Below are 26,026 nucleotides of genomic sequence, written 5' to 3'. Positions count from 1 at the left end.
AAAAGATGTGGGAGGCGTCTGCTGTGCCCAGGGGGTGCAGCCTGCCCAGGGCTCGTGCCCCATGTTACCCCACAGGTGAAGAACACAAAGTGGGAAGCAGCACAGCCCGGCTGACTGGTCTACATAACATGCTTTAAAATTGTTTTATTAGGTCTATATATGAGACGCCGTGAAGCTCATTTTGTACATATTGTTCTCCATTTGTAGTGTCGGGAGTTCACGTGTAAGTAAATGATCAGATTTGTTACAGTCGTCAGTCCTTTGGGTTGAACTACAGTCCTTAATGTGGAAGCCTAGGCAGTCCACACTCGGGGAGACGAGGCTGCAGAGACTCAGCAGAAGTCTCGGGGTCACCCAGGCCCCTCCTCAGGAAGGTAGGTCTTTAAACTGCCTCTGCGTTAATTGTGAAGACCGCCCGGGGTTGGCGGAGAGAATGACGTGGCCGAGACGGTACTGAGATGTGATGGGCAAACGCGCGTGTAAGTTTACGGTGCACAGCGTCATGATTGCACTTATATACGTTGTGAAATGATCTCCCCAGTGTATGTTTAGTTAATGTCCATCATCCCATGGATACAAGAGAAAAAGAAGAACAAATGTTTTGTCCTTGTGATGAGAACTCAGGACGTGCGCTCTCAACAACTTGCATGTACACCGCACAGCGGCGTTCGCTGGACACGACATCCCCGGGACTTACTTACCTCATCACGGGAACTTGGTACCTTCCGACCACCTTCCAGTTTCCCGTCCGCCTCCTGCCTGCCTCTGCGGACCACAAATCTGATCTCTTTTTCGATGAGTTCGGTTTTCTTATTTTTTATAATTCACGGTGAGGTCATAGAGTATTTGTCTTTCCCTGACTGACTTATTTCTCTTAGCGTACTACCCTCTAGGCCCATTGGTCTCAAGGCAGGATTTCCTTTTTTATGGCTGAGTAATATTTCACTGTGTGTGTGTGTGTGTGTGTGTGTGTGTGTGTGTGTGTGTGTATCACACCTTCTGTATCCATTCATCCATTGAGGGACATTTAGGTTGTTTCCGTGTCTTGGCTGTTGTAACTAAAGCTGCCGTGTACGTGGGGATGCAGATGTCTCTTCACCATGCTGGTTTCATTTCCTTTGGTTATATTCCTGGAGGTGGAATTGCTGGATATGATAGTCCTAATTTTAATTCATTGTGGAACCTCCATAACTGTTTACCACAGCAGCTATACCAGGTGACAGCCCCACCAACCCTGCGTAAAGGTTCCCTTTTCTCCATATCCTCACCCGCATTTATCATCTCCTGTCTTTTTGGATGATGGCTGTTCTAACAACATGAGATGATATTTTCCTGTGGTTTTGATTTGCATGATTAGCGATGTTGAGCACCTTTTCATGTACCTGTTGGCCTTTTGCATAACTTCTTTGGAAAAAATGTCTGTTCGGGTCCTTTGCCCATTTTTAATCGGATTATTTATTTTTATGCTAATGAGTTACGTATGAGTTCTTTATATATTTTGGATATTAACCCCTTATTAGATAAGGATTTTGCAAATATTTTTTCCCATTCCATAGGTGGTCTTTATATTTCGTTTATTTTGCTGTGTAGAAGCTCTTTAGTTTGATGTAGTCCCACTTATATTTTGATATGTTGGCTTGTGCTTTAGGTGTCGTATCCAAAAACAATCATTGCCAAATCCAATGTCAAGGAACTTCCTGCCTATGTTTTCTTCCAGGAGTTGTATGGGTTTCAGTCTTACGTTCAAGGTTTTCATCCATTTTGAGTTAATTTTTGTGAGTGGTCTAAGACAGGGCTCTACTTTAATTCTTTACATGGGAATATCCAGTTTTCCCAGCACCATTTATTGAAGAGACTGTCTTTTCTCCATCGAGTAGTCTTGGCTCCCTTACGAAATTTTGTTTGACTATATATATGCATATGTTTATTTCTGGGCTTGATTCTGTTCCATTGGCCGGGGTCTGCCTTAATGCCATTACCAATATTGTTTTGATTACTACAGCTTTATACTATACCTTGAAAGCAGGAAGTATAATGCCTCTCGCCTTGTACTTCTTTTTTAGGATTGCTTTGGCTCTTTGGACTCTTTTGTGCTTCTATATAAATTTTAGGATTGTTTTTTCTACTTCCGTAAAAAATGCCATTGGAATCTCGACAGAGATAGCATTGAATCTACAGATGCTTTTGAGTAATATGGAAATTTTATCAGTATTGAATCTCCTGATCCATGAACACACGGATACCTTTCCATTTACTTGTATCTTCTTTGATTTCTTTCATCACTTTATGTGGTTTTCAGTGTAGAGATCGTTCACCTCCTTAAATTTATTCTCATGTATTTTATTGTTATAGATGCTGTTGTAAATGGGATCGTTTTTTTCTTTTCTGATAATTCATTGTTAGTGTATACAGGCACCACTGGGTTTTGTATGTTAATTTTATAACCTGGCTCTTCACTGAATTTATTGATTAGATCTAACAGTGCTTTTGGTGGTCTTTAAGATTTTGTATGTATAAAATTGTCATCTGCAAGTAGAGACAAATGTACTTCTTTTCCAATTCTGATGCTTTTTATTAGGTTGGTGCAAAAGTAATTGCGGTTTCAAAGGTTAAAAATAATTGCAAAAACCGTAATGACTTTTGCACCAGCCTGACATTTCTTGTTCTTGCCTTGAGTGCTCTTGGCCAGGACATTGACCACTGTGTGGAACTGGAGCGAGGGTCCCTTTCTCTTGTTCCTGATCTCAAAGGAGAAGCCTGCAGCCTTTCACCATTAGCCATGATGTTAGCTGTGGGCTTGTCATATATTGCCTTTATTATGTCGAGGTACATTCCTTCTATACCTAACTGGTTAAGAGTTTTTACAACGAATGGATGTTGAGTTTTGTCAACATGGTTTATTTCTGCGTCTGTTGAGCTGATTGTATGATTTTTAACTTTCATGTAGTTCATGATGTGTATCGTTGATTGATTTGAGGATGTTGGACCATTCTCGCATCCCTAGAATAAATCCCATTTGATCATGGTGTATGATCCTTTTAATGTGTTGCTGAATTCGGTCTGTTAGCATTTTATTGAGAATTTTTGCATCTATATTCATCAGGGATATTGGCCTGTAGTTTTATCTTCTGGCTTTGGTATCAGGGTAATGCTGGCTTTTAAAATTCGTTTGGGCTCACTTCGGCAGCACATATACTAAAATTGGAACGATATAGAGAAGATTAGCATGGCCCCTGTGCAAGGATGACACGCAAAATTCGTTTCGGAGTGTTCCCTCCTCTTTGATTTTTGGAACAACTTGAGAAGGATTGGCATTAATTCTTTAAATGTTTGGTAAAATTCACCAGCAAAGCCATCTGGTCCTGGGCTTTCTCTGTTGACAGATTTTGATTACTGATTCAATCTCCGTAACTAGAAATTGGTCTGTCCAGATTTTCTGTTCCTGAATCAGTTTTGGTGGGTTGTTTTAAGAATTTTTCCATTTCTTCTAGGTTTTACAGGTGTTTGTCATACAGTTCATAGGAGTCTCTTAATGATCCTTTGTATTTGTGTGGTGTCAGTTGTAATGTCTCCTTTTTTCATTTATATTTTTTGTTGACTCGAGTTCTCTTTGTTAATGTAGCTAAGGTTTGTCAATTTTGTTCATCATTTATTGTCTTTTCTCTATTTCATGTATCTGCTCTAAACTTCATTATTTCCTTCCTTCTGCTAATTTTGGGCTCAGTTCTTCATTTTCTAATTCCTTGAGACGTAGAGTTAGGTTGTTTATTTGAGAGTTCCTTTTAGTTGCTTACTTTAAAAAAATTAAAGTGTAGTTGACATACAATATTATTAGTTTCAGGAGTATAAGATAGCAATTCAGCATTTATACACCTTATGATATGATCACCATGATAAGTCTAGTAACCATCTATCATAGTACAAAGTTGGTTTCTTTATTGCTATAAACTGTTACCTCTTAGAACTGTTTTCACTGCATCCCATAGGTTTTGGTATGTTGTGTTTCCATTTTAGTTTGTCTCTAGATACTTTTTTTCCTCTTTAATTTCTTCTTTGACCCATTGGTTGTTCAGGAGAGTGTTATGTAATTTCCATATATTCATGAATTTCTCAGTTTTCTTCCTGCATTTATGTCTAGTTTCATAACAGTGTATTCAGAGAAGATACTTGGTGTGATTTCAGTCTTGGATTTGCTAAGACTTTTTGTGGCCTAACATATGGTCTATCCTAGAAAATACTCCATGGGTGCTTGAGAAGAACGTGTATTCTGTTGTTGGATATAATGTATATGTCTATTAGGTCTATTTGGTCTATAGTGTCCTTCAAATCTGTTTTATTGATTCTCTGTCTGGATGATCTATTATTGAATGTTGGGGTATTAAAGTCCCCAACTGTTACTGAATTGTTTATTTTTCCTTTTAGCTCTGTTAGGTTTTGCTTTATATATTTAGGTACTCGATGTTAGGTGCATACATATTTATAATTTTATACCTTTTTGATGGGTTGACCCTTTATTATTATATAATTACTTTCTTTGTCTCTTTTTACCATTTTTAGTTGAAAATATTTTGTCCGATATAAGTATAGTTACCCCTGATTTTTTTTTTGGCTACCGTTTGCTTGAAATATCTTTTTCCATCCTTTTGTTCTCAGTCTATGTGAGTCTTTAAGGCTAAAGTGAGTCTCTTGTAGACAGCATATATTCGGATCTTTTTAAAATTTTAATCCATTCAGCTATTCTGTGTCTTTTGACTGGAGAATTTAATCCATTTACGTTTAAAGTAATTATTGATAGGTAAGGACATATTGCCATTTTGTTCATTGTTTCTGGCTGTTTTGTAAATCTATTGTTTCTTCTTATCTTGCTGTCTTTTTGGGACCAATATGCTTTTACTTCATCATGTTCTTTTCTGTGATTGCTACAGGTTTTCTTTTTGTGGTTACTAAGAGACTTACATAAAATATCTTAAAATTGTAATACCCTATCTTCTATAGCATTCCTAAACTTTACACTTTTACCTCTCTTCCCCCTCACAGGTTAGGTTATTGATGTTAGAATGTACATATTTTTTTGTATCATGTAACCAATAGCAGATTATTGTAGTTATGATTATTTTTACTGTGTTTTTTAACTTTTAAACTAGAGTTGTCAGTAAATCATGTACCACTATTACCAAATTACAGAATCTAACTTTGACTATATAGTTACCATTACCAGTGAGTTTTTTTGCTACCTTGTTATGTTTTTATGATGTTTTTTAGCATCCTTTTACTTTCACTCAAAGAACTCCCAGCATAGAGGGGCTTCTGAGCACGGGCTCCCAGTGCAAGCCTGGAAGCCTGGGCATTGCCTTTTTCAGACAACAAATAATCTGCACTGGTTCCATTTTTAAGAGAGCAAGATAAAGGAACAGATTTTTGTGTAACGTGATGGTGTTGGAATTTGGGTGTCCCAGTCACTTGGCTGGTGTTGAAATGCTGCCTGAGACACGGACAGTGTTTGCAGCTCTGTCAACGAGAAGCCTTTCTCAGAAGGGTTTTCTGCTTCCTTGCAGTTACTGTTCAGGGGCCTGTTCCCTGTGGGGTTTTCTCCAGCGACAGCTATGGCTTTGATGTCAGTATCTTAAGGAAGCGCAGAGAGAACCTTTCACTTCCCTCTCCTGGCCTGTTTTCCACCACTTCTTGGACACAAGCCAGGGGTTCCTTGATTGTGGAAATGTTTGGCTTAAAGAGTTACGACTGTTGGTGTCTAGGGTGGAGTTAGAAATGTTCACGTTCCCTCGCAGGAGGATTGGGATGTCTGTCCGTGTCGTTTGGCAGGTCCCATCCCTGCTGGCCTAGAGAGGGTGTCAGAAGGCAGTGGGCTGACCTCTGACTGGACTGATTTATCTGTTTGGTCAGGTGACATCTATGGAGCACCGGCTCTGTGCCCAGTGCTGGCGGGAGTGGCCTGCAGAGGTGGGGACGGCATGGCCTGGAAGACATCCCTGGGAAAGAGTCCAGGCTCCGAGCAAGGCCTGGGCTGCAGGGGGTGGTGTGTGGAGGGGAGACGTGGGAGGAGACGTGTTCAAAGTCCCTGAATTGAGAGAAAAGCCACTTGGGTTGGCAGGGGCCGGAGGCTCAGCCTGTGCAGGAAGGACCCAGAGAGATGTGAACATTTCTCTTTGGGATAAGTCTGTGGCCCTAAGAATAAAAATCACCATCTAATCCGTAGCACTCACCAGATGCCGTAAAATGCTCCGAGTGTTATACACCAGCTCCTTTCATCCTCACGGTAGCCTTGTGAGGTTGGCACTTCCTAGTCCCCTTTTACAGATGGACACCCTAGCTGTCCAGGATCACATAGCTGGGCATCCAGCCCAGATGCCCCTAAACCCTTTTGCTCAGGTGCTGTTCTGCCACTGGGTGACTGTCCACTGTGGGCCTGGGGGAGGCCACTGATGGCGTGACCCAGGTTCACAAAACATGGTGGCCACGCGGGCCTTGACTGCACTGGGCTCCTGGCCTCCCAAGGCAGGGTTTCAGGAAGCGACAGCAGAGAGAGGAGAGTTAAAGAAATGTGTTCCGGTCCACACGCCACCCTGGCCGGTCAGTGATGAGAAAAGCCAGATCTGGGGCCTGAGCCCTGAGAACTGTAGAATCAGCTTTTCCCTGCCTCGTCTTGGTGGCACCAGTGAGCCAGGCTCCATGGCTCTGAGAAATAATGTCCACCTGCATCAGGAAAGGAGCCTCCTGAAGGCGTTTCCCTGCCAGTACCCGACGCTGAGACAAGGTTCCTCCGAGCTTATTTCCAGAGAGGAGGGCCGGCCGGCCTCCCCAGGCCAAGCGGGCGCATGGGCTGGGCGCGTGGGGACGGCGTGTGTTTCTGTCTGTTCTGAGCCCACCGGGGCCAGTGGAGCTCCTGAGAGCAGGGCAGCCCTCCTGTGCAGCCATTGGGCCCCACGGCCCCGGAGGGACCCACCTGGTAATGATGTGCAGCTCCCACCTGTCACCTGTGCCCAGGCCCATCCCTTCGCTGAAAGCGGGGGCCCCCAGGGACTGCTGTCCTTATCACACCCCAGGGCAGGCTTTCTAGATCAGAAAACACTGTTATTTTAAACCCCATGTACTACCCTGAATAAGGACCGTGTGCGACTATTCGTTTCTTCATTCACAAACCCTCCCGAGCACCAATTCTAGGCCGAGAAGCTGTGTGATAAGACATGGCCCCTGCCCTCCAGGGGTTGGTTGTCTGCTGGGAAAGATAAAGCCTGGTGTAATGGGGAGAGGCTCCAACACGCCGGCCCACGAGGGAGATGGATGAGACGACGTGTGGTTGATAAAACAAGGAAGGCTTGCTGGGGGAGGTGGCATTTCCATCGCTGACACCTGAAAGGAGGGTGGGGTTGGGTAAAACTGGGATAGATGGCTCTCCAGAGTGCTCCCCAGTGTAAACAAAGGCCTGGCTGGGGTCCCTGAACAGGCACCTCTGGGGGGGGGTGCCTGGTGGCCCCGAGCAAAGGGAATGTGCATGGAATTGTGGGAAGTGGGCCGGTGCAGACAGCCTTGGATCCCACGTCAGTGACTCGGGCATCGTTTGGTGGCCAGTGGGAAGCTATTTGAAAGTCCGAACAGTAGAGAGAGTTGGTGAGCGCTGACTGTAAGAATAGCAATCGTGCCGTTTTGAAAAGGAAAAACCTTAAAGAGCTACGTGGGCAGAACCAGCCATCTGATTCTGTGAGCTGGGCTGTGGTCCCCTTCAGAGTTCTGCGTGGGGTCATTCAGCTTGTCAGGTCTGTAGGTTTCTATGGTTTCATCTAACTTGGAAATATTGGAGCCATTATTTTTTCAAATAATTTTTTCTGATCCTTCTCATCCGGTTACACACATATATATTAGGCCGTTTGCCATCCCACTGCTCACAGATGCCTGATTCATTTTTCATTGTCTTCCTCTGGTTAATCTTGGATCGTTTCTATTGCGATTTCCTCTGAGTGTCGAACCAGCTAGTAATTCCATTCAGTGCCTCTTTCATTACAGGTATTATTCATCTCTAGAAGTTCTGTTTAGGTCTTCTTTTATATCTTTTCTTGCATCATTGTTCTCATATTTTTAAACGTGGAATATATTTATAATAGCTGTTTTAAAGTCTTTATCTGATCATTCTGTCATTTGTGTCATTTTGGATCGGTTTGTATTTTTAGATTTTTTTCTGTTTATGGACTGTATTTTCTTATGTTTCTGCATGCCAAGTAATTTTTGGTTTGCTGCTAGATAATGGTGAATTTTGTGTTACTGGGTGCTAGATTTTGTTGTCTTTGAATATTTTGGGGCTTTCTTTGGGTTTTGGAATCATTTCGCTCCCTTTGAGGCTGGTGTTTAAACTCTGAGGGCAGGTTCAGGGCAGCCCTGATTCCACGGCTGCTCAGCTCCACTGCTGAGCGCCGTGTGTGTTGGGAGGTCCCCCCACTCTGGCTGGTGGGAGCAGATTATTCTTGGCCCCGGTGAGCTCTGGGAATGGTTCCACCTACTTTTCCTGCCTCTGCGATTTCCTCCTACGTATGTGCAGGTCACTGCTTAGTCAGTCTTGGGGGATCTCTGTCCAGCATCCCCTTCGCCCATACTCTGTCCCCACAGATTCTAGATGCCCTGTCCTCCTGGAGCTGTAAGCTCCATCTCCTCCGGGCTCTGTCGTGCTCTGGAAACGTCAGGCAATGAGCTGGGACCTCATCACTTTTACCTGTTTTTCTTCTCTTTTCTCAGGGATCACCCTCCTGCACTGCCTGCTGTCCAGGGTCTCCCATCTTTTGTCTGATCCTTTGCTTGACGTGAAAGAATACACCTAGTCTGTGTTATTCCCTGTGTCCAGAAGCGGAAGTTTCCAGGCCAGAGTTAGGGGAGGGGCAGCCAGAATGGTGGCCCAAGGGGGCGAGACTGGCCCGGAGGCAGATCCGAGGGAGCAGGCCTGTCAGCGGGTTCGGAATTTGGGAGCCTGGACTGGGTCAGGGCACAGGAAGTCGGAGGGGGCAGATTTCCTTGGAGGGCCCTGGGAATGAGTGCACTAAGTCCCAGGCGCGGTGCGACAGCTGTGCTGAGGCCGGTAGTGGATGTGGTTCAGCACACAGTAACGCCTCCCCTCAAGTGTCCTGTGCCCGGCCCCGGTTTTGAGTGTTAACTGAGTAGTGGAAAGGACAGCGCATATACCAGTGGTCCCCCCAGGCAGTGTCGTCCTGTGGTCACTTTGAGAGCATTATTTCACCCTCCTCCCTAAATCCTTGCCCCTTCAAAGCAGGTGTCATCAGAACACCGTACCTGCCACACTTCCTCATTGCGTCATCTACACAGCTGGGCTGTCCCGCTCATCCCCTGAGGCCTGAATGAGCACCTGTCCTCATTCTCGGTATCCAGGTAGGTCAGTGCCTCACCATCGTTTTCAGGTCGTATCACATGTAGAAACTAAATGTGTACAGCACCCGGAAGGAAACTGGAGGGGATTCGATGATCTTTGTGTGAGCCCCAGCGTTACAGATAGACGAACGGAGAAGTCGCCGGAGACTTTTACCCTGTTTTGGCTTTGAAATGATTTAAAGACATGCTTTCTGCTGGTGGGAACGATGTAGAAGAGCCGGAGAAATTGATGCCACCAGAAACAGGATGGTTGCAGGAGAGGAGACGGGCTCCGTCCGGCACAGGGCAGGGGAGGCGGAGCGTTAGGTCAGAGTGTAGTTCGTCCATCAGAGCTCCTGGAGGAGAGGTAGAGCACGTGAGCACACTTCTGGGCTTCGTGTGGGAAGACCAGGTAGGTCTCATTTGGTGGCGTCTCAATGGAAAATGGGAGAGGAAGTCATCAGCTGGGAAGAAGAGGAAGCGGTGTTGGAGGTTGGAATAGAGAAGGCATATACTCGTGGTGCCAGCCGATGAGGAAGATTACTAGGGGACTGTAGTTGCATTTCTGGGAAGGTGTGGAGAATCTTTTAAAATTTGTGGTCATGGTGGAATAAAAAATAGAAAGCCCCGAGTTAGACCCAAATGTGCATGGAAACTTATATGGCAAGGTTTGGTAAAGATGAATGTTTGAATAAATGGACACACAGAGACACTTGGAAAAATATTAGATCCATACATAAGAATAAACTCCAAAAGGATTAGGGATCTAAATATAAAGGATGAAGCCATACTGGTACTAGAAGAAAATGTGGGTGAATTCTCTGACTTTGGTGTAGGAGAAGGATTATAAATTTAACTCAGAATCCAATCAATAAAAAAAAAAATTTGATAAAAGTACCACAAAGGCAGAAGTCAACTGACAAACTGGGAGAAAATGTTCATAGCATATAGAGTAAAGGGCTGCTATCCGTAATATAAAAAGAACTCTTAAAAACTGAGGGACAGAGATTAAAATCCCAATAGACGAATGGGAAAGAGGCATGAACAGACGATTCACACACAAAAAGCGATTAAAATGGCCCCCAAAAATATGGGGAAAAATTCAAATTCACACATAAGAAAGGCCTCTTTTTTTTTCTTTTTTAGATTTTTTTATTGGGGAAGGGGAACAGGACTTTATTGGGGAACAGTGTGTACTTCCAGGGCTTTTTCCAAGTGAAGTTGTTGTCCTTTCAGTCTTAGTTGTGGAGGGCGCAGCTCAGCTCCAGGTCCAGTTGCTGTTTCTAGTTGCAGGGGGCACAGCCCACCATCCCTTGTGGGAGTTGAACCGGCAACCTTGTGGTTGAGAGGACGCGCTCCAACCAACTGAGCCATCCTGGAGCTCAGCAGCAGCTCAGCTCAAGGTGCCCTGTTCAATTTTAGTTGCAGGGGGCGCAGCCCACCATCCCTCGTGGGATGCGAGGAGTTGAGCTGGCAACCTTGTGGTTGAGAGCCCACTGGCCCATGTGGGAATTGAACCGGCAGCCTTCGGAGTTAGGAGCATGGAGCTCTAACCGCCTGAGCCACCGGGCTGGTACCAAGAAAGGTCTCTTTAAACATGGAGCTGTAATTTCTCACGTATCAGACTGGTAAAAATAAATGAGGTTGTGGGGAAACATATTCTCATACGTTTCTGGAGGAAATGCGCATTGGGACAACTCGTCTGGAGGCAAATTTGGGAAGACTTAAAACTACACATGAACTGACTCAGCAATCCCACTTACACGACATTACCCTAAAGATAAATCTCAAACAATGTGAAAAGTCATATGCCTACGCTTGTTCATTGATACTTGCAAAATGCCTACTGGTGGCTGAGTAAACCAAGATACACCCATAGCATGGAGTACTATGCAGTGATGAAAAATGATGACGATTTCTCTGGAGGGATTTCCAATTATACTGTTTGGGGTGGGGGGGGGCTTGTTTTGTTTCCCAGGTTTTGATGAAATCAATTTCATCAGTTTTTCATTATGGTTTGTGCTTTGGATGTTCCTCACGCTAGGTCAGAAAGATGGTCTCCTGTTTTTATTCTGTACTGGTTTAGCTTCGTTAAAATTTTAATGAATTGTTCTATTTTAACTTCGAGGTATTTAATCCACTTGGAGGTTACCTTCTGATGTCATGTTAGGTAGGAATCCAGTTTTATTTTTCTCTATGTGGCAAACTAATTTTACAGACACTATTTACTAAACTGTTCTCTCCCTAATGATTTTTGGAATTAACTTTGTTGTACATTGAATTTTTACATGGGTCTATCTATGAGCTCTCAATCCTGTTCCAATTGTTTATCAGTCTTTTTTTTTGCACCTGTACCAGCAGGGTTTTATTTTCATGGTTTGGCGATATGTCTTAATATCTGGTAGGGCATTGCTACCCCACCCCTTTTAATATTCTAACTAATTGTAGACTGCTTTTTAAAATTGACCTATAACTGACAAAGCTTTGTGTAAGTTTGAGGTGTACAGCGGATTTGGTACATTCCGTATTGCAATACGATTACCAGTATAGCGTTAGCTGGCACCCCAGTCATATTCACCTCGTTGTCATTTCTTTTTTGCTGTGAGAATATTTAAGAGCTAGTCTCTTAGCACCTTGGAAGTGGATAATACAATATTGTTAATATAATCAAAATACCGTGCATTAGGCCTCCAGAACGTCCTCACCTTCTAACTGCAGTGTCTGCCCTTTGACCTACGCCTGCCCACCTCCCCCTCCCCCACCCCAGCCCCTGATCACCGTGCTGTGCTCTCTGTCCTACAAGTTTGGCTTTTTAAGATGTCACATGTAAGTGATATTGTACAGTATGTCTTTCTCCGTCTGACTTCCCTCACTTAGCAGAATGTGCTCAAGGTTCATCCGTGGGGTCCCAAACGACAGAATTTCCTTCTTTGTCTTAGGCGAGTCGTATTCCATTGTTAGGTGTCATCATCTTGAGCCCTTCATCCACTGTGACACAGGTTGCTGCTGTATTATGGCTCTGGTGAACAACACTGCAATGAACATGGGGGTTCTTTAATATCCTCTTGTCACTTCCCTTGATACATGCCCAGAAGCGGATTGCTGCATCATGACAGTCTGTTTGTAGTTGTTTGAGGACTCTCCATCCTGTTTTCCTTAGTGGCTGAAGCATTGACGTTCCCACCAGCAGTGCCCGAGGCTCCCTGTTGTCCACACTTTCCCTAACACTAATGCCTGTGTTTTGATGATAGCCATTGCAGCAGGCGGGCGGGAGGTGTGACATCTCCTTGGAACTGTAATTTGCATTTCTCTGGTGGTTAATAATGTTGAACCTCTTTCCATGTACGTGTTGGCCATTTATGTTTTCTTTGGGAAAAATGTTCATTCAGATCCTCTGCCCGTTTTTTAATTGGATTATTTGTGTGTGTTTTTTGCTATTGAGTTCTTTGTATAATTTGAATATTAAGCCCCTATCGGATTATGTGTTTTGCAGATATTTTTTCCATTCTGTACATTGTGTCTTCATTGTGTTGACTGTTTCCATTACTGTGCAGAAGCCTTTGGGGTTGATGTAGTCCCGCTTGTTGATTTTTGCTTTAGTTGCTTGTGCTTTAGGTGTCATATCCAAAAAATCATTGCCACGAGCAGTGTCAGGGACCTTTTCCCTAGATTTTCTTCTAGAGTTTTATGGTTTCAGGCCCTAAAAGGCCTTTAATCCTTTTGAGTTAATTTTTGTGACTGAAACTAATTTTTCAGTTTTCATTCTTCTGCACGTGTTATCCAGTTTCCCCAGCACCGTTTATTGAAGAGATGGTCCTCTCTCCACTGTGTATTCTTGGCTCCTGTGTCAATAATAGTTCACCGTATATGCAGAGGTTTATTTCTGGGCCCCCAGTTCTGTACTGTTGATCTGTATGTCTGTTTTTAGGCCAGGACCATGCTGTTTTGATGACGATAGCCTTGTAGTATAGCTTGGAATCAGGAAATGTGCTGCCTCTGGTGGGATTCTTTCCTAGGATTGTTTTGGCTATCGTGGAATCCGCGCTGACGCCATATACATTTTAGGATTGTTTTTTCTTTTCTGTGAAAAATGACATTGGAATTTTGATACAGATTACACTGAATCTATAGATGGCTTTGGGTAATATGGACATTTTCATAATATTAATTTTTCTGATCCATGAACACAGGTTGTCTTTCCATTTGTTCGATGCAAGAAATTGAAGACAAAGGCTGGTAATTTTTAGCATGCATAACCTTTACCTCTTTGGTTAGATTTATTTCTGAGTATTTTATTGTTCTAGGTGATACTGTTGATGGGATTGTTTTCTTTATTTCTTTTTCAGATGTTTTGTTGTTAAGTGTATAGAAACAACTGTTTTCTGTATGTTGATTTTGGATTCTGCAACTTCACTGAATCCATTGATTAGTTCTAGCGATTTGTCGGTTGTGTCTTCAGGATTTTCTGTATATAAGATTGTATCATCTGCAACCAAACACAGCCTTACTTCTCACTTCCCTATTTAGATGCCTTTTATGTCTTCTTCTTGCCTGATTGCTTGGTTGGATTACCAGTACTGTGTTGAATATGAGAGGAACAGCTTTCAGCCTTTCCCCCTGAGTGTGATGTGGGTTGTGTGTGTGTCGTATGTGGATTTTATTGTTGAGGTATGTTCCTTTTATACCCAATTTGTTAGACATTTTTAATATGAAAAGATGTTGTGTTTTGTCAAATGCTTTTTCTGCATCTATTGAGAAGGTCATAGATTTTAATCTTTCATTCTTTTAAGGTGGTGTATCACATTGATTTGTGTATGTTGAACCATCCTTGTCCCAGGAATAAATTTCATTTGATCGTGGCGATTGATCCTTTTAATGTGTTGTTGAGTTTGGTTTGCTAATATTTTGTTGAGAATTTTTGCATCTTTATGCATCAGGAGTAGTGGCCTGTAATTTTCTTTTCCTATATTGTCCTTGTCTGTCTTCAGTATCAGGGTAATGCTGGCCTCGTAAAGTGAGTTAGGGGTGTTCCTTCCTCCTCAATTTTTGGGAACAGTTTAAGAAGGATTGTTGTTGACTCTTCTTTAAATATTTGATAGAATTCACCAGTGAAACCATCTGGACCTGGGTTTTTCTGTGTTGGGAGGTTTTTGATTACGGATTCAATCTCCTTACTTGATATTGGTCTGCTCAAATTTTCTCTTTCTTCGTGATTATCCTATTTATCGCATTTATTATCCTATTTATCTTATTTTCTGAGTTATTCTGGCTAAAGGTTTGTCAGTCTTGTGTATGTTTTTAAAAAATCAGCCCCGCGTTTCATTGATCTTTTCTATTGTTTCTGATCTCCATATGTTTCTGGCCTGATTTTTTTCTCCTACCTTTTACTAAATTTGGGCTTATTTTTTTATTATTCTTTTGCCTTCAATATAAAGTGAGGTTGTTTACTTGAGCTCTTTCTTGTTTCCTAATGTGTTTATCACTATAAATTTCCCTCTTAGAACTGCTTTTGCAGCATCCCATAGATTCTGCTATGTCGTGCTTCCATTTTCATTTGTTTCAAGATATTTCTTGATTTCCCTTTGATTTCTTCTTAGACTCGTTTTACAGAAGCATGTTGTTTAGTCTCCATATGTTTGTTTGTTTGTTTCCAGCTTTTCTCCTGTCACTGAATTCTGGTTTCATACTTTTGTGATTGGAAAATATAATTGGTATGATTTCAGCCTTCTTAAATAAGCTAAGACTTTTTTTGTGTGACCTATCATGTAATCTGTCTGGGAAAATGTTTTGTGTGCACTTGAGAAGAAGGTGCATTGTGCTATTAGATGGAATGTTTGTTTATGTCTGGTAGGCCCATTTGATCTAAAGTATAGCTCAAGTTCAACATTTCCTTGTTGATTTTCTGTCTGGATGATTGTTGAAAGTGGCATATTGAAGTCCACATTCTATTATTATAAGGTGGTACATGTCTTTTCAGATCTGTGTTTGCTTCATATATTTGGGTTACATATGATGTTGAGCACATAGAGTAATATATTTGTGATTGTTGTAACATCCTGATGACTTGACCCCCTTATTGTGTAATGACTATCTTTGTCTCTTACAATTTTTGCCTTAAAAGTCAGTTTTATCTGATATTAGTATAGCTACCCAGGCGTTTAGTTTCCACTTTGAATGGAATATCTTTTTCCATCGCTTCACGTTGAATCTACAAGGTGAGAGCAGAGGTGAGTCTCTTGTCGTAGACATAAATGGGTCTTGTTTTTTGTGTGGTTTTTTTGTTGTTGTTTTTTTTTAATCCTTCCATCCAGTCTTTGCCCTTTGATTGGAGAATTCAGTCTATTAACATTTAGACTAGTTACTGACAGGTAAGGATTTCCCAATGTCACGTTACTGTTTTCACTTCCATTGGACTTCCTTTCTTGTTGCCTTCCTTTGTGAATTGATGAGTTTCTGTGTGGTATACTCTTGATTCCCGTCTCTTTTTTTGTGTACTTATTGTATATTTTTGCTTTGGGGCTCCCAGGAGGCTCCCATAAAACATCTTATAGATATAACAGTGTATTTTATGCTGATAATTTAATTTGATCACATAGTAAAACCTCTGTCCTTTTACTTCCCCCACTATTTGCATTCTTTGTCCACTAACAGTCATTTTGAATCCTTTGTCTCCATTTCTGGATCTCTGTTCTGTAGGTCCAATCCCTGGAAGTTAAGTGGATTCCTTTGGTGGAGACATGTCTCCCAGCCGGCTCTTCCTGACCCTTTGGCCTGTGTAGGTGTCTGCGCATTTGAGGAAACGTCACCTCCTCCAGACTTTCCCCGATGATTTCAGTAGGGGGAGCCTTTCACCTGGATAGGGGCCTCTGGAGGGTGTTGTGACCACAGATCCAGGGGTGTGGGGCGCCGAGTGCCGGGCGCGTGGCCGCACTGGGGCCAGGGGGGTGTGCAGTCTGTGCCACGAGCCACTGGGGTTCATCCTACGTGTCCCTTGCCGAGCGCCGCAGGGGGTGTGCGGGGCTCTTGGGCTCATCAGCCCGCAGCGTGAGCAGGGCAGGCGGTGGCGGCTGCACCCCGCGGCGAGCTCGTCCTGGGCTGTGGGCTCAGCGGTGGCGCCGGTGCCGGCCTGGCGGTTGGTTGCCTGCAGACACACTCAGGGGAGGGGGTCGGGGCAGGTCGCAAGGCCCAGGCCAGCTGGGGACGCACTGGCATCTGTGAGGGACCCGGTGTGGACATGTTCTCATGGCTGCACATCGACCCCCAGGACACACAGTGCGGGCGAGGCCGGCGACGGCTCAGGCCGGGGGCGCATGGGTGCTCAGCGGAGGACGCGTCGCAGGTGGGCGCGCTGTCGCAGGCCTGGGCTGGGGCCCTGGCCGGTGGGGTGCCCGTGGCTTTGCCCCGCCTTCCCCACCCCCCACCCCCGCCACCCCGGGCGTGCGCACTGCAGCGAAGGCTGGCGGTAGGAGTTGGGCTCAGGCATGTAGGTCGAGCTGGGGGCCTGGTTAGAGACGGTGCGACGGCCTAGTCTGGGCTGCAGGCCGTCAGGGCGGCGTCCCGGGCGAGCACGCGGCACAGCAAGCCCGCGGCGTGCGTGGCGGGTCGGGCTGCGGGCTTGCAGTGCACAGGGGGTATGATACGGTGATGCTGCCCAGCGACAGGAGGCGGGGGCCCTGGGGGCCCTCCTGTTGCCATGTACCCCTCCCCGGGCATGTGCACTGTAGCGAGGCCTGGTGAGGGGGTGGGCAGTTGGCAGGCAGAGCAAAGCTGGAGGGGCTGCGTATAGGGTGTCACTGTCCAGGGACAGAAAGCAGAGCCAAATCCCTGGCCCCGAGCAGCTGCAGGCGGCCTGGCTCGCCCAGGGCTGCACGCTCCCCCCGTGCACAGGCGCTGCGGCGGTGGCCCGCGGCGGGGGCAGGTGCACAGCCGGAGGGGCGGGTCCTGAGCTCCGAGCCAGCCCTGGGCTCAGCCGGGAGCACCTGGGCTGGGGTCTGGCTTCCGCATAGCGGGAAGCCCCGCTCCCGGACTCTGGTGTCTGATGTTTTGCACTTGGGCAGCCAGAGACCTTGGATGGCTATGGGGTGGGCCCAGCCCTGGGGGGGCGGGGGGGGCAGGAAGGGACCGAGGCGTGACTGGTGTCAGCGAATGTAAGTACCTGTGGGCAGCTGGCCTGTGGCTCCGCAGTGGTGGGAGCTGCTGAGCTTGTCTGCAGGGAGGTCTCCCACGCTTCCTCCCCTGTCAGGACGCATCCAGGAGCTGGGACGTGCCTGACTGGCGCTGAACAGTGCCAGCTTGGGGACAGGACGATGCCAGCACAATACAGTGAGTCCTCCTTTTCTTGTGCAGTTTTGGTGGTGGTTGTTCCACGGTGTTGCTAACACTTCCTGAATGGATTCTCGAGGCCTCCTGGCCTGTTTTGTTAGCTGTCTAGTCATTGATCTTCGTAGGGGGACGGGGAAGTTGGGGTCTCCTACTGTTTCCCCGCAGAATTCTGTCTTTATGCTGCCCGGCTGCTCTGGCTGGGACGTCCTCTCATGTGTTGGCTAAGAGTGGACACCCTTGTTCTTCATCCTCGAGGAAAAGCTGCCCACCTCTGTGTGAGCTGTGCGCTTGTCGTATGCAGCCTTTATTGTGTTCCTTCCGTATGCAATTCGGTGAGCATTTGTATCGTGAAAGGATGTACTTTGTCAGATGCTTTTTCTGCATCTATTGGGATGATTGTCTCATTCTCTGAAGGTGGCGTTTCAGTGATTGATCTGCGTATGTTGAACCATCCTTGTGTCCTGCCCACTTGGTCATGGTGAATGATCCTTTTAATATGTTCTTTAGTTTGCTAATATTTTGTTGAGAATTTTTGCATCTTTATTCATTAGGAGTATTGGCCTATAATTTTCCTATATTGTTCTTACCAGGCTTTGGTACCAGGGTAATGCTGGCCTTGTAAAATTAGTTTGGGAATATTTCCTCTTCAGTTTTTTGGAAGAGTTGGAGAAAGTTTGATGTTAGTTGTTTCAGTGTTTGGTAGAAATCACCAGTGAAACTATCTGGTCCTGGGCTTTTCTGTGTTGGGAGGTTTTTGATTACGGATTCAATCTCCTTATTATCGGTCTGCTCAGATTTTGTTTCTTTGTGATTCAGTATTGATAGGTTGTATGTTTCTAGGAATTGATCCATTTAATCTGTGCTATGCAATTTGTTGGCTTTTGTTTCGTAGTAGTACCTTATAATCCTACGTATTTCTGTGGCATCAGTTATTATATCTCCTCTGTCAGTTTTGATTTTGTCTTTTTTTTCCTTAGTGGTTTATCAATTTTATCTTTTTAAAAACCCAGCTCTTAGTTTCATTGATCTTTTCTGTTGCTTTTCTGGTCTCTATTTCATTTATTTCCCCTCTGATCTGTTATTTCCTTCCTTCTAACTAACCTTCGACTGTTCTTTTTTTAGTTCCTTGAGATGTAAAGTTAGGTTGTTTGAGATCTTTTTTCTTCACATATGCATGTGTTACTGTAAACTCCCCCCCTAAGAACTGCTTTTGCAGCATCCCATAGGTTTTGCATGTTGTGTTTCCATTGTCATTTATTTCAAGGTATTTCCTGTTTGATTCTTACTTGGAGAAGGTGTTAATAATCCAGCACTGAGTCAGGGAAAATACCAGTGTGAAACATCTTGCCAGAAAGTAAGGAAATGCTGAAAAAGTGGGGAGGAGCTTTTCCAAAGGACATAGGATCTACTGGAAGGAGCTCGTAGTGGCCAAAGCTGGAATAATTTAAGGAACAAAATAATGATAGTACTAGACTATAACCCATAGTATAAAATCAAGATCCATGAGTCCATAAGGATATAAACAATTACGTGGGGAATGGACAGCTGTTTACAGAAGCCCACTGAATAAATGTAGGGAAAGGGATACCCCAGTAATAGTCGTCACAAACAAGACGCTTCCATTAGTGGGTAGAAAGTTTGAGTGAGGAGAAAGCCATCTAGTCTCAAAGTACCTAGAGTATCTCCCCGAGACACCGTCTTTCCCTTTGTAGTCGCTAAGTACCTTTGCAGCGACAAGCCCCGGAGAGCACGTGACCGAGCCCTTACGGTCAGCAGCGTCTGCAATAGGACATGTCACTAAGGACGCCTCATTTCTGGTATTCTTGCCAAGTGCAGACTCATGCCAGTCAGGAGAAAACCTCAGACAAATCCACATCGAGGGATACTGTTCAAAATAACTGACCAGCATTCTTCAAAAGTGTCTTTTCAAAAGGGGGAAAAGGCTGAGGAACTAGTACAGAGAAATAAGTGCAGTGTGGGGTCCTGGCAAAGCCGCAGGCATTCGTGGGAAAGGGTGGCATTCCGGCAGGTCCTTAGTGCACAGTCCTGTGTCCGTGTTCCCTGCTTGGCTCTGATCGTGGTACTGCGGTTATTTAAAGGTTAACATTAGGGGAAGCTGGGTGGGGGACATATGGAAACTACTGTGCTTCCAATTTTAAGTTAAAAAATAAGTTTAAATGAAGTTTTAAAAAGTGACGAAGGGCGTGAGGGGACTTAGTGAAACCAGTTAGTACAACTGTGGTTTCTGTCGTCTGCTTTGGAGATGGCGTGTGTGTATGAAGTGAGAGAGTCTAGGACACGTCCTGTAAGCTGGGGACGCTGCCCTGTCAGTTGGGGTCGTCTAGACACTGAGAGGAGGGGCGTGGCCGGCTGGGGGCTGCCGGGAAGGGCCTGTCCTCAGCTCACACTGTGACAGCTGGGAGCAGGGCGCATCAGGCTCACACACAGGCCAGGCTCTGCTGCATGATGGCACCAGGCCACGCAGCCCCCAGTGTTTCTGGGGCCCATGTGGAACCGCCTCTCCCGTGGAGGATAAACACTGATTTCTGCTCAGTGCTATAGGCAGGCGGGCTTGGACCCCGTGTGGGCGACTGGACGGGCCGGCAGAGCAGGCGGGGGCCATCCCGCCGGCCCAGGACTCCGCGGGCAGCATCACTTCCTGGGCTGGTGCCAGGGCGACAGTGAGAAAGCCTGAGGAAGGCACCCATGGGAGCTAACTAGGGAATGGCAGTGAATTGACTGGAAATAGCTGCAGCTGTGATGAGGGTATTTTTAGCCACAGGACTCAGCCAGCTTTCCAAACCTGCTAATAGCCTCCCTGTAGCCAGCAAGTAAAACCAGCGTAAAAATTTAGCTTTTAATTTAATTGACAGCAAGAATCTGCTTAGCTAGGAGCTGGCGTAGAGGGCAAATCAGGGGAAGGGAACACTTTCCACTGCAAGTGTAAGATAATTTTTCACACCAATTGCTTTTAAAAACGAAACTCCACTCGTGTAGTACTTCTGTCTTCTGCCTACAGCCCAGTAGGATGTATGCAGTTTGGGTAAACAAGTTATTTCACCCCTAAGCCTGAGAGAGAACTAGAATCTCTGTTTTCTAAGTTCTGACAATACCCGCCCCACTTCCTTCCCCTCGCCTGTGACAAGTCGTTCCTGGAGCCGATGGGTTAATCGATTGACACCAAGGGCTGGCCACCACCTGAGGGGACCGGGGGCGCCCCGGGAGGGCAGGCTGGTGGGCGCTGCAGCAGCTCACACCTCCACGTGAGTAAAGGGGACCCGCAGGTGGCACAGCCTTCGTGACGGGAAGGGAGAGGAGACGACGGCGGCAAACACGACAGAGTCGAGCGCATACAGGAAAAGCCAGTCCGTCTTTACTGTAGGGAGTGCAGGGTACAAATAGTTTACAACAACCTCTAGCAGTTTCTTAACCATTTGATAAAAAGTTCACTATCATATTTATTGTATAATGAAAAACAACACATTCAGGGAGAAGTTGAGATTCACTTAGTTTTCATCTCGAGGGTGGCAACCAAGGCCAGCTGGTGCCGCCAGACGGTTTTCCTTGACCGAACCGTGTACAGCTTCGTGTGTGAACTGGTGACTACAAACATTTACCAAATACATAAATCTCTTTTTAAAAAAGCCATTTTAAATATAGCAAAGCAGTGTCTTCTTGCACAGCAAAGTGAAGAAAGTTTCTACAGAGAAATAAAAGTTCTACATTTGTAAAATCTTTTTCACATTCTAAGAGTCATCTAGCGTCTTCTGACCCAATGCCAGGAGTTCTCTGGTTCCTTATTTACTATGTATTTCTTGTGCGCGTGATGGTTCAGACGGAAAGTATGTGGATGCTTTATGACTTGTCCTACTTAAAGGAAACGGTGAAACACACTCTGCTTCTAGAACAGACCCCTGATTTAGTCGCTAACACAATGGACACAATTAGGGCTCAAAAGATGGAGTTTGGGGTGGGGCCACCTGCAGACACGCGATGGCGCCTTTGCTCGCAATGTAATGCCAGTTGGGGGACTGACGAAGTACGTCAACCAGTGCAACTTCCTCTCAGCTTTTTTTGTTTTTGTCTTTTAGTAATAAAATACTTCATCTGAAGGGATAAAATTGTCTTGTGATGGTGGCATATAAAACACATGAGGCTAAAGGGTAAGAAATGGAGGTTCTGAAGGAACCCCGTTAGTGTCTTCCCCCCCGGAGCTGGTTTCCACCAGGAGGGGTGCCTGTGTTCGTACAGGGTGTCAGGGGGAGGGCGGCGGCCAAGTCCACGCACTCCAGGGCCCTGCGCGTGGGAAAAGGGTTAACAGTCTACTATTTAGTTCCTGAAAACGGAATACATTGTTACTTGGTCAGTGAAATTGCAATACAAACTCCGAGCCTTGCGTAGTATTTAGAAAACAGTAGTTGTACTGATTATAAACCTGCATAGAAAGAAAGACTTGAGATACAGTCAGAAAAGCCATGTCGTAAGGCACACAAGAAAACAGACAGTAAATGTGAATGCGGTAACTCCTCTCCTCTCGGTGTTCGTGAGCGCGTGCAGGACGAGCCACGTCACTCTCTCAAAGCTAGAACGGTTTACAAGTGGTAAGGGTCGTCGTGGAAGGTCAGTGTTGGGAGTGTCTTGTTTCAGTTAGTGTGACCGTATGCAGAAATGTGCCTGTGAGTAGTTCAGTAAAACAAGGACATTTTAAAGAACGAATCCTTTCTGAATAAGAGCCAAAACGTCTACAGTGATGAGGAGAGAGAGCGTGTCGCTCCCTTTTTTGGCCTCTATTAAAATTTACTACCCAAACTGTCATTAGGACAGAATTCTATTTTGCAGCTGTCAGTGCCACAGGTTTATACGTATGTGTCAGTCAGAAAATCTGGCTGATGATTTGTCACAAGTAGCATAGGAGGGAATCATGAAAAGGAATGCAATTTAGGGGGAGAAACAAAACGTAAGTACAAATTGTAGGTAGCTGCTCAATAGGAAGTTTAAAATATAAAATAGCATTTTAAAACCCTTATTTTGAGTGTCTCAGGAAAAGGAGTAAAAATCTGTGGTGAAAGTAGAGATACAGGACTTTGAATTTTGTTCATGGCACAAGCCCAGAAACCGGCCGGACGTGGGGTCACCACTCAGTTGCCCTCCTGTAGAGAGTAAGGCCACGGTCCCAGTCTGAGCTGAGGGCGGCACCATTTCACGAGGCTGGCGAGAGTGGGGCCGAGGACCTGCGCCGTGAGTGTCTCCCCACCCCACGTGTCCCCTCGCTGCACAGAGCTCAGAGGGGGCGTGTTTGGTAACCAGCCGCATCCCCCTACCTTAGGGGGGTCAAGGAACAAAGGGCCCCCATCGCCCCGGCCCACGGATGTGTCTCCGTAACCGTTTACCACTTATAAAACCTTTGTGCTCATCTACTATTTTGCCATTTTCTCTAATAGGAATTAAATTAGGCCAGCTTTTTCTACATTTTTCCTCACAAAAGGCAAGTTTTAAATAATGCCTTATAAAATCTGTTACAACACATTTTATATTTATGCAGGATGAACTTAACACCAATTTGTTTTTTGCCACTTTGCTATTTATGTACACATATAAAATATATAATGATGCCCAACCCATACAGCACAGATTACAACGTAACGTCACACATTCACCACCAGCGGGGGAGAAGCCCCTCTATACAATCCTCTGAAAAAACTGGGCTAATCATTAAAATCCAAAGTACAGTATATTTAACAAAATAGCAAATATTAAACAGTGAATACTCTACTTAATAAGGATCTCGCCTTTCCCCCCCAAATTGGCGTCAATCCACAAAAATATACTTTTTAATCTGGTGACCATACAATACATAGGAACTTACGTCAAAGGTGATAATATATTTAAGATGCTATATACACAAAGAGTTTGGCTCAATTTTAATTTACATATAGAATAAGTGTTCATGGCTTTTTTTTTCCAAGGTTCTGCTTGCAAGATATTTTTGTTTTTTTCCCTCTTAACTTTTAGAATAGAACTAAAAACTTAAAACAAGATAAAGCTATTCTCTAAAAAAAAAGTTAAAACATACAGCTTTGGCTTATATAAATAATTCATAGCAGAATGTTTTCAAAAGTAGTGAATATAATTTTATATATAGTCATCAATTCATAAGGGTGTTTTCTTTCATATAAAATATACATGAGCTAAAATCAGTTTCTTTAATTTTTAAGATATGAATGTAAAAAGAAACTTCTGACATATTCCAATTATAACTTAATATATTAATTTATTTTAATGTTCTATATTTCTAGGCTAGTATTTTCTGAAGATCTCATGCGTGTTTTCTAGTCTCTCTCTTTTATTAGCTAAAGATCACTTCTTTGACCCAATACATTTTTGCACGTGCAAAACACTTATGTGTGGGGCTTTTTTTTTTTCGTTTTTTTTTAAAATGTCAACAGCCCTTTACCATGCACCCCTTTGCGACAGAGACCCATGCCAGGTTGAGTAGTTAATATAAATGACATTTTATGTACAGTATTGCTTTCTTGGTTCCTGCTTTTCTACTGCTCTGTTCTACAAAGCATTTTTCTTAAGTCCTACAGTCACCGCACAGTTAAATAAAACAAGTAGGGGCCCTCTAGGTTTCTGCAAGCTAGTGTGGGAGAATTATATATGGGTACACCTTTCTCTGCAAAAACTGGGTACTGGTTATCGTATGAAACAAGTAGTCCAAGGAAGTGCCAGGCTAGACGGCCACCAGGTGCTGGGCCGCCACGGGCCGCACACCTGCAGCTGTGCAGGGGGTCGCAGGTAAGCGCCTGATGCTGTGTTTGCAACACACCCACACACACACACACCCACATACATACACGTGAAAGGGCTATGTATGTATGTATGTACATATAAATATATTTACCTCATGTCCTTACCAACCAGTTACATACGGAGGGCAGGCCACTGCAGTCACACACAGTCCGTGACACCAGCCGGGGAGGCGGCGGAAGCCTTAGGTCACCCAGGCGTCCATCCTCATGCGCTTCACAGACGGGCTCTCCCTGTCCTCCGTGGCGGGGGGGCGGCCGAGCACCACCGGGGAGTGGAAGTCGCCCCGTGGGTCCTCCCGGTCGCTGCCGTCATAGGAGCTGCTCGAGCTGCTCAGACTGTCCACAGGGGAGCGCCCCATTTCCTGCCGGGGCTGGGGGGGCTGGGGCTGTGGCTGCTGCTGGAAGCCTGACGGGGTCATTCGATCCCGGGGAGGTGAAATCGGTTCTGACTTAATGTTGATGTTCTGGTTGGTATTAATGGATAAACTGGAACCCTGAGATAACTGCCCTCCGGACCTGCGGGGAGAAAACACGGGTGTCAGGCGGGCGCGAGGGGCTGGACCGAGCGCGCACACGCGCCCTGGAACGGGCAGACCCCACGCCGGCTGGGCGGCTCCTTCAGCTCGGCCCCCCCTCGGCCCCCACCTGGGCACTGGGGTCGCTGAAGCAGCTCGGACGGAAACGGAGAGGAAGAACCTGGCACCCTGAATCCTGCCGTCTCCTCACCTCCTTCTCGGCCGTGACAGGCACAGCAGCGTCCCTGAGAAGTCCGGCCTGACCCCAGCTTCGCGGGGGAGGACGCGGCTCAGAGGGGGCTGCGTGCGGCCGTGCCCTGTGCCCTGTGCCCTGTGCCCTGTGCCCTGTGCCCTGTGCGGGGCTGTTTCTCGTGTGTCAGGGAGGACGCTCAGCACGCCCGAGCCCTTTGTCCAGGAGCCGACCCTGGGGGCCGCTGCCAGGCTGCAGGAGGGCGAGGGGTGCTGAGCGGGGGCCGGGAGCAGGCAGCCCGGCTGGGCGCGCCCCGTCCTCTGGGCCGCCGGCTGCTGCTTGCCCTCCTGCTCCCGCCAGGCCGCCTGGGAGCCCTTTGCACTCAGCTCCCCACACTGCCCAGGAGGCGCGTCCTCTGGGAGGTCAGTGGGCTGGGATCAACCCCATGTGGTCTGACTCCCACACAAGACACCCCCGCTCCCACCCCCAGCACCCCTGCCCTCCGAGCCGAGCAGAAACCAAAGGGCACCGCTCGTTTTCCTGGTCTCTTTGTCACTGATATTCCCCAAAGCAGAAAACAGGGTGGTAGGTGGGCCCGAGAACCTTCCAGCTGCCTTTCTTCAAACAGTGGGGTCAGACATGAGGTGGGAGGAGGTCGGCAGGTAGAACTAGGGGTGCATGTCCTCGGCAGCCCCTCGGATACTGAGCCTACTCAGCATGTCCGCGTGACAGAGGCCTCACTCCCTGTTTGCTCGACACCCACGCGCGTACCAGAGCCCTGGAAACCCTCTTTCTGCAAACACTCCCGCCACCTCCAGTCC

General features: G+C 45.8%; 1 protein-coding gene and 1 non-coding gene across 11 annotated transcripts in view; one reads left to right on the top strand and one right to left on the bottom strand.

Moving 5' to 3' along the window:
• The first annotated feature begins 3,171 nt into the window (after positions 1–3,171).
• Positions 3,172–3,282, top strand: LOC117019038 (U6 spliceosomal RNA). The gene has a single exon (XR_004422422.1). It is a non-coding gene; the product is annotated as a U6 spliceosomal RNA (small nuclear RNA).
• Positions 3,283–24,029: 20,747 nt separating this feature from the next.
• The window catches only part of MEF2A (myocyte enhancer factor 2A), a 114,769-nt gene continuing 112,772 nt past the window's right edge, over positions 24,030–26,026 (bottom strand). For 8 of the 10 annotated variants that reach the window (XM_033100034.1, XM_033100039.1, XM_033100040.1 and 5 more), the window contains one exon: positions 24,030–25,016. In XM_033100034.1, coding sequence (XP_032955925.1) covers positions 24,683–25,016 — 334 coding nt within the window. In that variant the 3' untranslated portion in view covers positions 24,030–24,682. The remainder of the gene's footprint in view (positions 25,017–26,026) is intronic. The other 2 variants (XM_033100037.1, XM_033100038.1) reach the window with 1 other exon arrangement.

Source organism: Rhinolophus ferrumequinum, chromosome 28 (genome assembly GCF_004115265.2).
Source record: "Rhinolophus ferrumequinum isolate MPI-CBG mRhiFer1 chromosome 28, mRhiFer1_v1.p, whole genome shotgun sequence".
Taxonomy (NCBI): Eukaryota; Metazoa; Chordata; class Mammalia; order Chiroptera; family Rhinolophidae; genus Rhinolophus; species Rhinolophus ferrumequinum.
This window is presented reverse-complemented; position numbering and strand designations above follow the sequence as displayed.